We start from the raw sequence: 16,376 nt of genomic DNA, 5'->3' as shown, positions 1-16,376 counted from the left end.
AGAGAAGAGAGGAAAATGAGAGGTAAAAATAGCGTCGGGGGGTTGGAGGGGTGAGGGGAGGGGCAGGGGAGAGAGGGGAGGGGGAGAGAAACAAGGAGGGCAGGGACGACTAGAGATGACCAGGGAAGCAGCAGTGTTGGGGTGGGGGAGGGGGGAGGGGAGGAGGAAGGGAGGCAGGAAAGGAGGAGGGGGGAGGCGGGATGGAAGGAAGGAAGGGGAGAGGAAGGAAGGAAGGAAGGGAGGGTGAGGAAGAAGAGAGGCAGGGGGAGGAAGGGAGAAGATTGAGGAGAAGAGAGAATTAAAAGGGAGGGAGAAGATGGAGGGAAGGAAGGAGGAAGGAGAGGCTGGAGAGGGCGTCAGAGGAGAGGTGAGGCAGGGAATGGAATACGTAAGGAATACAGTAAGGAAGGAAGGCTTGATAGAAGGGTGAGGTTGGGGTAGGTTAGGGTAGGATAGGGTAGGGTAGGTTGGGGCAGGTTAGGTTAGATTGTTAGGGTAAGGTACGTTAGGTTAGGGTAGGTTAGGTTAGGCAAGGCTAGGTTAAATTGTAGAATTAGGTGAGGCTGGATTATGGTAAGTTAGATTGTTAGATTATGATAGATTGGGCTAGGATGGGGCTGTAACTGGGGCTGGGGCTGTAACTGGGGCTGGGGCTGTAACTGGGGCTGGGGCTGTAACTGGGGCTGGGGCTGTAACTGGGGCTGGGGCTGTAACTGGGGCTGGGGCTGTAACTGGGGCTGGGGCTGTAACTGGGGCTGGGGCTGTAACTGGGGCTGGGGCTGGGACTGGGACTGGGACTGGGACTGGGACTGGGGTTGTGGTAGGTGGAGGGGCAGGGGAAGGGGCAGGGGCAGGGTGTGGGTCTGGGGCAGTACATACATAATTCACAGCAGTGTGGTCGAGTGGGTAGTCAAGGCTGTAACCCTCAGACCATGACAGTACCTGCCTACTTACCTGCCTGCCTGCCTACCTACCTGCGTAAATATCTGCTCGATAAATTGTCCACGAGTGAAAATGTCGATCTTCGCATTTGTCTACTGGGTCTTCCTTCCTTCCTTCCGCCTTTCCTTCCATCCTTCTTTCCTTCCGCCTTTCCTTCCTGTCGAGCTCGATTTCATCTGTGCCACTCTACCTACATGCATTTTATCAGTCTACCCATCACCTGATCTGCCCCCATACCTCTCAGCTTACTTACCTCCTTTCTGCTCACCACATAACCTGCCACATTCTGTCTCCATTACCCCTCTTCCTACCCAGTAACTATCTCACTCACTCCCACCATATCTTATTTCTTTCATACCCAGCCCTCATTCGCGGTTTACCTCTCAACCTACATGATTACTTTCCCCTGTGTTGCCCTTCCTTCTTTTCTAGTGGGGTCCCTTCTGTTGTTCTGCAGATCTCGGCGTTCGTACTGACTCCCTAACTAGGCAGACTTTTCGTACTGGAAGCCTGCTCTCATTTAGCCTATTCTGACGAGTGGTATTTGTCTACAGTCCTCTGCCTTGCACCATAATGCCGTATTCTCCTGTTCTGTTTTGAAAGATGGTGATTAAATCCTTAGTAGAAAAAATAAATAAAAAGGTATATTTCTTCCCGTAATGTTTCTCACCTTCCTTCATTATTACTTCCGTGAGATGGGCTCCACTGGCGATTTTCTTACGTTCTTTTTAAATTCCTGGTCACCCTCTTTTCGGGATTTTGGTGAAACTTTTGCTGTTGTGCTAGACAGATCCAGGATCATAGAATTCCATACATATCTTCCACATTGATCTCTTTTGGTCTATATCCTTCCGTCTTTGCTTTCGTCTCAAGTTTCCCTTTTGGTCGCTCTCGTTTCTGCTTCAGACGGCCATTGCTCTTCATCTGCAGCTGTCAGTGATATTCCTTAGGTCTATTCTCCTACTAAATCTCTTCCTATTTTTCATCCGTTATCCTCTTACCGTTTATATGGCGATGATTTCACGTTAAACCCCTCTACCTGCATCCCACAGCGTACATAAGTCATTGCACACCACACTAGATCACGCGTATGCAGCCTCTAGCTTTTAATATAACTGTCGCGATCAGAAAAGGAAAATATTGTCTTTAATGCCTTAAAAACTCAATTCTTCGACGTATTCGCCATATCTTCCATACAACCAATTATTATCTCCTGCCCTTAACTACACACAACTCAGTCCTTCATCAGTTCTGTATTTTTAGTGCTTACCTTGTTTTTCTCTCGTGATCTTTCTTAAGAACACATCACTTCTACGTAATTACTTCATTGTGTATAAAGAACCAATTTTGTATTTTTTTGTTAATCTTTCGTAGTTACTGTTCGTGTCGAGGGATCTTATTCACCCCTGTATGGAACACAGTTTTGATATGTGTGAGGACAGAGAAAGGAGGGAGTGACTACAAACAGCTCTTTTAAATAGGGCTGAGTAAAGGCTTTCATCTCCTTAAGTCCAGTCCTTCCACCAGCTCTTGTTAATCTCTCACTTCATCGCAGTGTTCAATCGTTGTCTCTTAGCTGTCGCTCTTTTTTTCAATACTGTATCTCTATATTTAATGGCTCACTTACCTTCTTCCTATTTACTTACCTACCAATCTCTTTACCTACCTACCTCTCTACTTACCCAGTTTTCTTCCTCGCTACATACCAGTCCACCCTCTTCCTCACTCACCTACCTCCTTCCCTACGTAGGAGTACAATTAAGACCCCGTACGTGTAAAGTAAATGCAGTGGTACGGTAGGTGAGCTTCTGACCCTTATTGTACAGTTCCTTCCTTCTCTCCTCGCCTTTGTCCTCTTGTTAATCGGGTGATTTGTAAGGAGAGAAGAGGTTTGATCAAGGAGTAGTGGGTGAATCAGAAAATGGACAAAGAGTATTATTGTATGGTGCAGGGTACGTTTATTTTTTATTTTTATTTTTAGAGTGTCGTGGATGGTTGTTGCTATTTATTTATTTATCTCTGCCATTTTCCCTGTTTCCCTGCCCCCTCATCAACCTCACGTGTCTCTCTCCTTCTTCTCCCTCAGAGGCAAGTTCGGTGCGGTGCGTCGTGCCCGCCACCGCGCCACGGGTCAGGTGTACGCCGCCAAGTACGTGAGGCGGCGGCGTCGGAACGTGAGCCTGGAAGGTGAGACGCGACACGAGGTGGCCGTGCTGCTGCTGGGACGCCGCGACCCACACATTGTGTCTCTCCACCAGGTGTACGAGACGCGCAACGAGTACATCATCCTGCTAGAGTTGTGAGTACGCCAGTATTGTACATTAATATATATATATATATATATATATATATATATATATATATATATATATATATATATATATATATATATATATATATATATATTTTTAAGCTACGAAGAAGGAACCAAAGGCTACGAGCCCGCAGAACTTGGTTATCAATGCTGTACTTTTCATTCATGCACTGCCACCCCCCTACTCGCACACACACACACACACACACACACACACACACACACACACACACACACACACACACACACACACACACACACACACACCGCTCGCTGGTGCAGTGGTAACGTTCCCGCTTGCCAACTGGTGGACGGGAGTTCGCGCCTCGCTCAGGTTGCGAAAAGTTTCACTGACGAAGTGGGTGGTTACTGTCCCCCTTGAGCAAGGGGACGGGTGTGTGCGTGTGTGAAGGTCACAACCTTGCCCTTAGATCGGACTATATGAGCTCTCAGCTCCCTTCCGGGAGGGTAAAAGCTGATCATCACGACCATCAAGTGATCCTGACCGACCCGGTGAATTACACACACACACACACACACACACACACACACACACACACACACACACACACACACACACACACACACACACATTAGTTTGCCTATAATCCAAGTGAAATATGAGTGTAGTGCAATGGAGCCAAATTTAAGTGTTGGTTACTACTCTGTCACGTAATGAATGGCATGATGTACAGTCTCACCATAAAGTCTCCGAACACGGTAAGCACTAGGCATTTTGATATATATGATCGAAAAATCTGAAAACAGCTTTTCTGGTGTGTACCTGTCAGTACTAGTTACTACATCATACACCAGTGCACCATACACTGGTACAGTGACTTCAGAGTGAGTTATTCCAAAGTCAGGTATGTCAACTACTCAGAGATGACACGCTTAGTTCTGTTCATTTTCACATCCATTGTGCCCAGGTGTTCGGATACTTTTTGGTGAAACTGTACATGGTGATTCATACTCTGACGCCCCAGAATAATTTCAGTATCTTTGTTATCAATGAAACTCCGTTCTTCCTTCACTTCATGACAGTTTATCCACAGACACACCACATTTTAAAAGTGGTCACCTCCAGAGTGTAAACATACCGGTAACTGAACCTGGTGTTACAAATGAGTGGCTCTGCGCTGCAACTTATTTACTGGGTTGGCTGCAGTCCCCCAGTAATGGCTTCTTTTAGACGATGAAGTGTGCCAGGCTTGTTAGTACATCCGTTTCCCTTAAGGCGACCCAACAGCCAGGGAAAAAATACAAATTAAATCATAATCAAAAGTTTGCGTTTAGTTATCTAGTAGGATATGATCACTGAAGCAATGTAGCCGACCAACTTATGGCCACACAACGCCGTACTGCTGACAAAACATTTCCGGGATATGTCTCTTTTTATCTGATATGAAATTTCTCAAATGCAGTATGTGTCTAACAGACTGAAATTCGTATGTACAGAATTTCAGTTAAATTCGTTAATTAATAACGAACATATTGGTGTTATTATGGTGGCTCAGAGCAGCAAATCACCCTGGAGTGTACAGTTGCAATATCCATGTGTGTTTGTGAAGAAGTGTGGGTAATGTTACTCTTCTGGTTGGCAGTGCTGGTGGCGGGGACCTGCAGCGTGTGCTGGACGAGGCTGTGTCACTGCCTGAGGAGGAGGTGAGGGTGCTGCTGCGTCAGGTGCTGCGAGGCCTCTCCTTCCTCCATACACACTCCATCGCACACCTCGACATCAAGGTGAGGCGACGCTCATGCACGCACAAGGCTGTTCCCGCCACAGACTGAGTTAATGATGCATAAGCAACACCAGCAGTCAGTTTCAGTGGTATTAATAGTTTCCTGGATTTTTTTTTTTGTTCTATCAATATGAAACTTACTCAGTTACCGGTATGGACAAAAGTCTAGGGGGAAACCTAAGTTGAAACGCTCCAGCAATGGCTTGCAAAATGAATGAATTAATTAAAATGTCAAGATGTATCTGGGACTGTTTTGTTTCTTACTGATGAATGATACTGAGTTTCTAGAATGACAGTCAAGTTTGTGTAAGGGTTGGTGTATCTGTGAGCCAGTGGTTTGAGGGAGGCCAGGGTGTGTCATGTAGCCACGGCGGTTCAGTGTACCGGTGTGTGTATGTGTGTGTGTGTATATATATATATATATATATATATATATATATATATATATATATATATATATATATATATATATATATATATATATATATATATATATGGGAGTCAAACTGGTGATGAATGTTCAGAGATGGAGTAACTGAAATCCAGCGTATGCAGATAGCATTCTATAGCTGCCTGGCTCGGAGAATAGTTTTGCAAGCAGTGATGCCTAAAAGTGTATGTTGATACATGTACGGTGACGTTATTGCCACACTAGATGGCTGACCATGTTATGTGACTGATGGCAAACAGACCCTGTTATTAACAGCCATTTTCCATTGTAAATAGAAGTTATATTTCTCCCAGAAACTTGCGATTGTTTCTTGTTACTTTTGTTGTTGCTCAGCCTTGGTCTGTTTGACTGAACGGACCCACTGACCACAAGCAAGCAGCCGCCCTCCTGTGGCAGACAGCACCAAGCCAGAGTCATAAAAGGGTCCTTGCACATGTCGAGGTGCAAGGGAAATGGAGGAGGCATAACCCTCAAAATGAGCTGTGTGTAGGAGATTTGTATAAGTATAGTCTCAGTCCGAACTTTGACTACCTGCTAAATGTGATTGAGTTCCCCGCCTGGGAGTGTTGTTCAAGGCACAGACACATCTCCCCTTGCAACCTTGAACACTGATACAGTAATCAGTATATTTCGTTATATCCCAGGATAAGTCATTCTAAACTGGTGGTAGGGTATCTTATTTTGTATTAGTGAACCGTATTGTAAAAAAAATTGAACATTACATTTAATAATGAAAAGTAGCCTTAATCTGCCGTCTGCAACGGCTTGAATTTGAGTGGTAAAGTGTGCTGGAAATCACTAAAAGATGTAAACACCTTCTATATCTTAATTATATTTTTCAGCCTCAAAACCTAGTGATGATGGGCGAGTCCCCAGAGGCCGGAGTGAAGCTGGTTGACTTTGGTCTGTCTCGTGTCATCACCCAGGGAAACGAACTGACACAGATCATGGGCACACCGGACTATGTTGGTATGTCACCTCTTACCCCTTACAGTGTGTATACAGTACATCCATATACAGGTATTCTAGTACCTATTCTCTTCTTTGTAGAATCATGTGGGGGTTACAGTTATTTTAACAGCACAACATACCATGATCCAGTGTGGAGGGAGGTTGTATGAGATAAACCAGGCGTGCTGTAGCTAGATTGTTGAACTTAATCTGCACACTAGAGCAACAAACTCTTCTTTATCTGGCCTGCTTGCTTCTGTCTTGTTGGATTTTTTCCTCTTGTATGTATCTGGTTGCTTGTCGGTTTTCCAGCCTCATGGTATGGCAGCCTTAAGTATCCCTGCGATATGCTTGTTTCTGCTCACCGCTTTTGCTCCTGGTTGATCCTTAAGCTACAGTTATCTTGAGTTTATGGAAATAATGGCACCACAATAATTCTCTCCCCATGAGCTATACTGGGTGTAACAATGTTGTTTCTTATGAAAGTCCATGTTTCCTTCCTATTATACTTCTAACCTACTATTAAACCATTGATAAGACGTACTGAATGTTGTGCTGTGTTATTTTTGTCTGTTACACTTCTTTGGGCATCTCACTCTCCCTGGCTTTATAATGTACTCAAGTGTACACAACTCAACTCGCCAAAATTATGGAAGTTACTGAAAATGGGGCCACCTGAAGTTAGCATAAAGGGAAACATGACATGTTGTAGCTGGCCACTGCACTGTTCTTCTAAAGCTGTCAACAGTTGTGTTTGTAAGGATTCTGCCACTTCACCCCCTCTCTGTCTATTCATGCATGACCTGAGCTGTATACCCGCTAGAAATATCAGCATCTCAGACGCTGGGTGAGCTGAACTAACACGGTTGTTTTCAATGCCTTAATATTTGGCCGTGTAGAAGAGCACTGTTTGCCCCTGTGTGGACTACAGCTCTCGTGCATGCAGGGTTCACTATATGTAACTCTTACAGACTGGGTGATGTCAAAGGCCTCCCATGAACTTCCTTCCCCCTGTCAACTCCCTTCATTCCTTCTTTTAACCACACACACACACACACACACACACACACACACACACACACACACACACACACACACACACACACACACACACACACACACACACACACACACGCACGCACACACGCACACACACACACACACACACACACACACACACACACACACACACACACACACACACACACACACACACACACACACACACACACACACACACACACACACACACACACACACATATTTCACTGGTCATTTTTTTTTTTTTAATTCACTGCCTGTATCTCCTTCCCATTTTGGTGGGCATGTGGCAGCCATCTAGTTACACACAATCACTCTTGTTTTCAGTCCAGCTCTGTAATGGAAGTGTCAGCCAGTGCATTCATTCCATCGCATATGCAAGTGTTCAACTCTGGAACTGTCTCACTTGATCTGTCTTTCCTTTGGGCTATGATCCGTAATCTTTTAAATGCAGCTGGTTCAGGCATCTCCTTCTTTTACATTTCTTGAGATGGGACAGTTTTGAAGACTTGTGGCTTTTGCCCTGATTACATAAGAAGGCATAATCTGTTTGGGAAGCTGTGTTTATGAGACCAGTCGCATTTACAGTATCATTGCTGTGCTGTCACGTGTATTGATTATAGTCACTTGCTTGTTCATTTGCACATTGGACATTCTGCTGGTGCATCATAACGTGTGGTGATGGTGTGCAGGTTAAGGGTAAGGTGTGGTGGGAGTGATGAAGACTGAGGTTTGAGTGAAGGGCGGTAGAGATGACAGGATATAATTTGAGTGTCAAGTGAGGGGATAGTGAGTAGTATGTGATGTGTGGTGTGGCTGTTGAGAAGAATGTGTAATGTGTTCAGTGGATGGTATAGTGATGAATGGTGTGGTGTGTAATTTGGCAACTGGGTGGTTTGGTTGATGAGAGGATGGCATGGGTGGTGAGTGGTGTGGTGTGTGGTCAGTGCAACGTGTGAGGTGTGTGAGAGTGCCTTGCGGTACAGTGTGAGGTAGTCGGAGAGAATTTCACCCCAAAATCGTACATATATATAATTATAGATCTGTTGAATGTTCTGCCCACAGCTCCACATCATAGACAACAAGTGGTATTGAAGTGTTGTGCATGCTGTATAAGTTTCCCATCAGTAAAGAGAATATTAAAGAATCTGTTCAATCTTTGTGGTATATAAAATATAGTAAATATTATCCCCTTGTTGTTTTTATCTTTCAGTGAACAGTTTCCCTACATCAAGTGAAAACTAACTTATCTTGTATGTTTCAGCTCCTGAAGTGATCAACTTTGAACCCATCAGCCTTGCAACAGACATGTGGTAAGTCTATCTTGTTTTTACCAGTGTGCTTCATTTATTACAATAGTGAATAATAAAAAAGGAAAATAAGCTACATAACAAAGTGCAAAATCCAAATACTGTACACCTTAAATGATATGGCACTGCATGTCCACCAGGTCGGTGGGAGTGCTGACTTACGTATTCCTGACGGGCTGCACTCCCTTTGGTGGGGACACGGATGCTGAGACCTATGTGAACATAACACGTGCTGAGGTGGACTTCCCGGAGGAACTGTTTGCGCACATCTCAGACGAAGCCAAGCATTTCATCTGTGGATTACTTGTCAAAAAACCGAGGTACATAAAACTATGCCTACTTCTTCCTTAGCCTTTATCATTCATTTTCTGTGCCTGTCCTCCTCTCTTCCTATTTCTCCCATCTTTCCTGTCACTTCTTATTGCTTTTCTTTCCTTTACAGGTGGCTTTACATTGAGTGACAAGCCAAATGGTTTCCTGTAAGCCAAGAAACCATTTACAACGCTGGGTGGTAACCATATTACCAAACCATACGTGCTCTCTACGCGTCAACAAGTGGGTTGGTGGAGGGTTAGTGCCCCTCGCCGTAAAACAAATAACTCAAAATCAAATGGGTACCCCTTACGGGATTGTGTCGTCTGGCAATAGATAAATAGAAACACGGAGATTTAACTTCGGCTATTAGTGCTTTTTAGCCATTTTCTTATCAGTTTCACCATCAAAGTAACTTCAGTGTATTGGGCATTTACATGCAGGTGAACGAAACCCTTGCTCTTGATACAGCTGGTTTCATCGTCTCACAAGTCATAACTGAATGAACTGTAGAGTTTTTACAGTATTCTGCATGAATATATCTGAACCATAAGGCATGCAGTATGATAAATAGCAACCAGTGAACTCAGTAGTCCTAGTCCATAACCAGGTGAGTGTCTGCAGTGGTTTAGGTATTGTAGAGTGCTCAGGTTTGATATGCAGATTATTGGTTTCTTATGCAACAGTCATAGTCTTTGGCTGTACCCTTATATATCCTATAGGAACATTAGAATACATTCCTGGATCTCTCCCTGTTAATATACTTCTCTGATCAAGATTCCCTCTTATTCCTTTATATTTTTCTTAGAATCTCACTTAATCCTTTCTCATTGTTTACCTACTTATCAGTAGTTGAGCAGAACCAACGATTGACTTAGACATTCCATTAGTATGCTGGGGGTGTGTTGTGATTATACACAAGTAGTGTCAGTCTCTAATTAATATACAAGCACTTGTTATCATGACTGGTAGCCATTTTTACAATGCTCCCAGTTTTGTGCATTGACCAGATGTTGACTAATTTGTTAAAGAAACTTGTTTTGTGAGAGGAAGGCAGGGAACACACACTGCACCAATAGCTTTAAATTTTTGCTGTTTTGAAGTAACCATAGAAGGATTTTCCATTATCATTAAATGATATGCAAGAAGTAGTAGTGAAAATTGTGGCAGTGGAAACTAATAGTTGTCACTCAGTTCACGATGATAATGCATATCTATGGGTGGAACAAATAATCTTTAAGAATTCTTTAAATTTTTATCTATGTCCATATCATTACCACAAAGATTTTCTAAAATCCATTACCAACGTTATGCTTCACTTGTACCTAACATTCTTATTGTTGCTGTGTGTTTCAGTGACAGACTGACGGTAGATGAATGCTTGAGCCATGTCTGGATGACTTCTGCTGCACCCATCCACCCACCTCTCATCACTGACTCTCTGGATGATGTACAAGAGGATGAAGAAGAAGAGGAAGAAGAAACATCAGGATATCACAGCATTTACTCATCCTCATCATCGTACTCCCCACCAGATGACCCTTACGCTGATCAAGTCGACCCCACATACTCCAATCCTGACGACCCTTACTCCACCTCCTCCTCCACATATGTTGCCCCCACAACTGACCATCTGTACCCTCTGCCAGAAAATGACCAGGGCGACTCTGCCTACTCTAGTGATTCCAGCAGCAGCCCTACTTTCACTGAAGGGTATGGCAATGGCTTGGTTGTGCCCCCACTATGCCACTGTACCATCCCAGAAGAACAACAGCAACAACAGCAGCAGCAACAGGTACGACCACAAACACTCATTGCTGGTGCCCTAACTCTCTCTCGCCGACAGAGGAACCGTGGAATGAGTGTTGACATGGAAGAAACGCTTCGCCTCCTTCATAACCGTCGACAGCCGAGAGCAACCAGGCGATCATCTCTGGTGCTGGATGACCCAAGGCTCTTCCAGGAACGTCTCCATGATGTTCTCAGACCAAACCTGGCTGAAGGGCACCAAGAAGTAGCACTCACCAGGGATTCAGACATTGACAGTGGTGTCTCCTGTCATGACTGTGATGAATCTCGACTTGAAAACCAGCGCCTGTGCCAACTTGATTCATATGATGGGGTTGATGCAGCAAGTGAGGGATCCTGGGATGATTATGCAGATTTAAATGGACGAAATGGTCTTAATCAGTACGACCAGGCAGGAGTCTGTCCAGATGCCAGGCCCTGGGAGAAACTCTGCAATGGTTCAGTATCTCGTGCCATGACACAACTAACTGTTGTCAAAAAGATGCCTAGGAGTCATGAACTGCGGGAATCTATTCCTGACCCAAGGGGATCAAGTTGTGACCTTAGAGGTTCCAGAAGTGAACTCCATGTTTCTAAATCTGACCTAAGAGCTTCTAAGGCAGAATTAAGGGCATCAAAAACAGATCTCAGAGCATCAAAGTCAGATCTAAGAACATCCAAATCCGACCTTAGAGCCTCAAAGTCTGATCTTAGAGCATCAAAGGCAGACCTGAGAGCATCAAGACAAGATCTACGTGCATCTAAAACCGACCTCCGTGCATCCAGATCTGATCTCCGTGCCTCAAAATCTGATCTTCGTGCTTCGAAGTCTGATCTTCGTGCCTCAAAATCAGACCTGCGGGCCTCCAAGTCTGACCTACGTGCATCAAGGACAGACTTACGAGGCTCAAGAACCAACCTGACTCTCTCTCGGCTAGACCTTGCACATGAAACTCTTGGAAACCCATGTGTGGCAGAGGATGATGTAGGGGAGGTACTGCACTGTGACCTGACTCTACCCAGACGCAGTACTTTTGATCGCTCTGCACTGGCATCCTTCATGCGTGGTAATTCACTCCACATGAGCTTTCGTGCACCCAAGCGAAGAGATATGAAGATTTGATGAAGACCCAATGTTTAAATTAAGCATCCCATCCCACCCCATCAAACAACATGCATAAAAAGAGTACTTAAAATATATTGATGCTAATATTTTCTAGTCATAACTTATGTCCGATGTGAGGCGACGAATGTAAGGGCACTACAACCTACTACTGCTTGAGCACTCAGTGATAATTTTTTAAATGTTGGTGATTGGATATTATATCTGTGAAGGTAGAATACATAGCAGAGAATTAGACATATTTGTACAGTAGAATTTTGTAACTATCATATGTGCAGACTTAGTATACAGGTATAAGAAGACCAGATTCCTTTACTGACTACTACTGTATATTCTATTCAGAAGTACACCTGATACTTTTTGCAAGTCCAAAGGATCCTTCACCAAAGGCAACTCTGCTTTACTGTATGGAGGAGAGCCTAGAACAAGTTATGTAGTGTAAGGAGGATTGAAATAATAGTTAGACAGATGCTGGTGCCGTATTACTGTGTGCTGAGCTAAACAAAAAACTGCTGAAGCTGGCAGAAGTGGCTATCCCAAAGATGACACTACTTGCATTTATAGTCCTTTGAACCCCGAACTGTGTGCTACTGACGGTGACTACCCAAACAAAAACCCAGCTGTTAACGAAGGCATTCATATCTACCATTGTTGACATTTGTGGTCTACACAATAATTTGATTAAACTAAAGTATGGACCCACTGAAACAGAGAAACTCCCTGAAACTGATCAACTTTATTATCAATGTGAGTTTTACCTACACACACATCACAAGAAAATGAGGCATATCATATAACTGTGTGTTCCATGGACAAGTAATATTAATTACTTCAAGTAAAATAAAAAATGACACAACACTGAAAGGATGTAACATTTCAAAAGAAGACATTCCGTATGTTAAATGTTAAAGCATTCTTGTCTAGTATAACTAGAAATGTGACTAAGTCTAGTTGATAATTTGAATGTTTTATATGCTACATTATCAAATTACTGTTTTTTAAATAATGTTCCTTGGTTAATATGCTGAGATATAAGACAGTTTTTCATATACATGTACAAGGTAAGAGCGTTTCTCAGCTCGTTCAGTTGCACGCGTTCACTTAAAAACCTGCAGGTGCTATAACTTAGATTTATCTTGAGTAGATTTATTTTTTATCTATATCATGTATTTATAAGTTTAATTCACATCACATGTATGGCTTTATCATAAACAGTTGAACTGTGGAATGTGTTCCTTGCCCTAACTGACATTAGTTAGTATTATTATTATTATTTTTTTTTAAAGAAGACCCAACATGAAAGCAATCAGCCTTCCGCAAACAGTAATACAAAGATAAACCGTTTATAACTTTATGTCATCTAGTACTGCATACAGAACAGTTCAAACAACAGCTCTGTTGTTCGAGGTTATACCGTACTTGTATTACAATACACTATCTTTCAGAGTAGACAAAACTGTAATTGACACAAGAGATAAACCAACTTTAAAAGCATGAGCATTTTACTAAACACTGTTTATGTGGACCATGTTCAGTAAGTAATCCTTACTGTATTTTTTTTTTTCCAGTATACTGCACTACATGTAGTGGTGCAGCTATAGGTTGGGCTGGGGGGTCTTGGCACTCTCCAGTCAGACCCTGGGTCTCCCATTTGAAATTTTGGTTTAATGTGTGATATTGTGCAGCAACACCCCTTCCCCCCCTCCAGATAAGGCTTTTACCTCACCTTGGCCCCCCTAGAGGTCAAGACCTGGGTATGCCACTCCACTGCACAAGTGGACCTTCTCGAACTGAAGGAGAGTTGCAGTATACTCTGAGTTAGACTGGCCTAACATTTATTGGGAAGGCATGTCAGTAAAGAGAGTAGTGATCAGTAAGGGAGTAGTAAATGTGAAAATTGCACAGTACGATTGTAATGGCCGTGTTTATGTGCATTAGTCTGTATACTGTATACCATAAGTATGAACCAACAAGGTGCAAACATACACTAACATACTAAAAGACATGCTTCCAATACCTATAGAAGTCAGCCATGACTGAGTTTTGAATCCTGGCCCAAGGGCATTGTAGATTAGAAGATGAACTTGACACTGTGCAACTGAGCCACCATGGCACCATCACAAACATCATCATCCTAACATTATCTTACATTTATGTGGGGTAGGAAGATCACAAAACATGGTCTTTTGAACTCTAATGTTTGGGGACATATACCGGTATTACAAGGTAAAAATCCAGGTATACATTTCTGTTCCTGCCATTGATATCATCTGAGATAAGTGGTAGTCAGTTTGAAAATAAAGTGACCTATTTACTGTTGGATGCAGTGAAATTAACAAATTACATCAACTATGCTAGGAAAAGAGTTAAAAGACAGACAAGCAAACCTGGCTTTAAAGTTATACAAACTAAATTACTCGCACTTATAATCCAATCCTTTTTTGCTCCATGAGGAGTATAAGAGGCTGGGGCTAGGCAACGCACCTCCAACATTGTGAGGGTGACCAGTCGCTAGCCTTTGAGTGACTCACTCGATGTAGTGTTGCTCTCGGGTGTCTGCTCTTTCCTCTCCTCCATCCTTCTTTCCTTCCATCCTCTTCTGGCTTTCCTTCATTCTTTCCTCGTCCTTCTGCCTACGCGTGACTTTGCGCGCCCTCTTCTGTCTTTCTTTCCTCTCCCTTCTGCCTTTGGGTGACTTTACACTGAATGACAAGCCAAATTATTTCTTGTTCACCAGGAAACCATTTACTACGTTGGGTGGTAACCATATAGCCAAATTTTGGCGCCTGGTGGTTTAGTGGGTAATTACAGCGCTCCAATCGGCTTGAACCGGTGAAGGTTTATATCCACGGGGTGGCTGGGGTTTTTTGCTTACGTAATGCCACTCAGGGATGAGTGGGGCTGGTCACTCTCATCTTAAATGTCAGGACCAACTTGCCTAATCCCGGACTCCTACGCATCTCATGGGGCAACATAGGATTGGATGATGGATGGATGGATGGACAATATGAGCAATTAACTCCATCCATTTGATGTGAACCCTCATGGAACACATTCACCTGGGGCACCTAAAGTCACTAGACCACCAGGCATCCATCTGGTCATGTTGTTTCCGGGGTTACAAGGCTGATCAGCTTAAAACTTAAATTTCAAAGGCAACCTTAAGGCAGGTTTTACGTGAAGCATTTCAGGCCAGCCTACGGCAACCCGAGAAGCCGATGCCAGGCCACCGCTGGGCTGATGGGGTGGCGACCTCAGATGCTGCATTGCCTGCCGGCTTCAGGCTGGGCAAGCCATTAGTGCAAGTAATGTTTCGGGGAAATCTTGCCACCAGGCAGAGGACACAGTACAATGCCCACAGTGTTGGATCAATTACATTGTTTTATATTATGCTATATCTGAAACCTGACGACTGACTAACATGACAGCACAGCACTAATATGACATGATGACACCAGACATAAAACATGACAGCACTAACATGACATAACATGACAACACTGATATGACGTGACAGCACTAACATGACAACATGGCAACACTGATATGACGTGACAGTATTAACATGACAACATGGCAACACTGATATGACGTGACAGTATTAACATGACAACATGGCAACACTGATATGACGTGACAGTATTAACATGACAACATGGCAACACTGATATGACGTGACAGTATTAACATGACATGACACTGACATGATACGACAGCACTGACATGACACATGATAACATGCCAGCACTGACATGGCACATACAATGATAGCACTGATATGACGAAGCGACATGACAGCACTGACATGACGTGAGATGGCGACAGCCCTGACATGGCATATCAGCTCTGACTTAACACGACAGCTCTGACAACAACACATGATAATACCAACGTGGTATGATAACACTGATGTGACATGACAGTACTGCAAGGACATGACAGCACTAAACATGACATGACAGCGTTAACAAGATATGACTCCTGGCCGCATGCAGTGTGTTAGGGTTTATATATCAAGAAATATGCAACTGACGCCATATTAATGCGCCACAGCACGCAACAGCCAGGGTTAAGGCATCTCAGGGCTCGCCTTAGCGTATGCAGTGGCCTCACTCTCCTATAGGGGCTTAGTCAACGTACGCTTGGTAACACATCTTTCTCAGTTTTTTATTCTTCTCATTACACCTCATTATCATTCCTATGCTAATGATACAAACTATGACAACATTGTAATAACATAAACAGCATACAAAGGAAAGCTTGGGTGTAATATGCAAATCGCTTAGGAAAACGTGCTACGAAGACACTGATGCCACTAGAATATGGCGAGACCCGAAGTAGCATGGGAGACATAACGGCCATATTTTTAAAATAATTCCCTGAACTTTTCCATCCCTTTGAA

At 43.4% G+C, this 16,376-nt stretch overlaps 1 protein-coding gene across 1 annotated transcript in view; it reads left to right on the top strand.

The window, feature by feature from the left end:
* Positions 1–13,200, top strand: part of LOC145407879 (uncharacterized) — a 155,777-nt gene extending 142,577 nt beyond the window's left edge. The window contains exons 2-7 of the mRNA XM_080278744.1: positions 3,029–3,241; positions 4,861–4,999; positions 6,292–6,418; positions 8,706–8,754; positions 8,892–9,071; positions 10,420–13,200. Of these exons, the coding sequence (XP_080134870.1) occupies positions 3,029–3,241; positions 4,861–4,999; positions 6,292–6,418; positions 8,706–8,754; positions 8,892–9,071; positions 10,420–11,974 (2,263 nt within the window). The 3' untranslated portion in view covers positions 11,975–13,200. The remainder of the gene's footprint in view (positions 1–3,028; positions 3,242–4,860; positions 5,000–6,291; positions 6,419–8,705; positions 8,755–8,891; positions 9,072–10,419) is intronic.
* The last annotated feature ends 3,176 nt before the right edge of the window (positions 13,201–16,376 follow it).

Source organism: Coenobita brevimanus, chromosome 74 (assembly GCF_032717465.1).
Source record: "Coenobita brevimanus isolate Jiangsu-jjx chromosome 74, ASM3271746v2, whole genome shotgun sequence".
NCBI lineage: Eukaryota > Metazoa > Arthropoda > Malacostraca > Decapoda > Coenobitidae > Coenobita > Coenobita brevimanus.
This window is presented reverse-complemented; position numbering and strand designations above follow the sequence as displayed.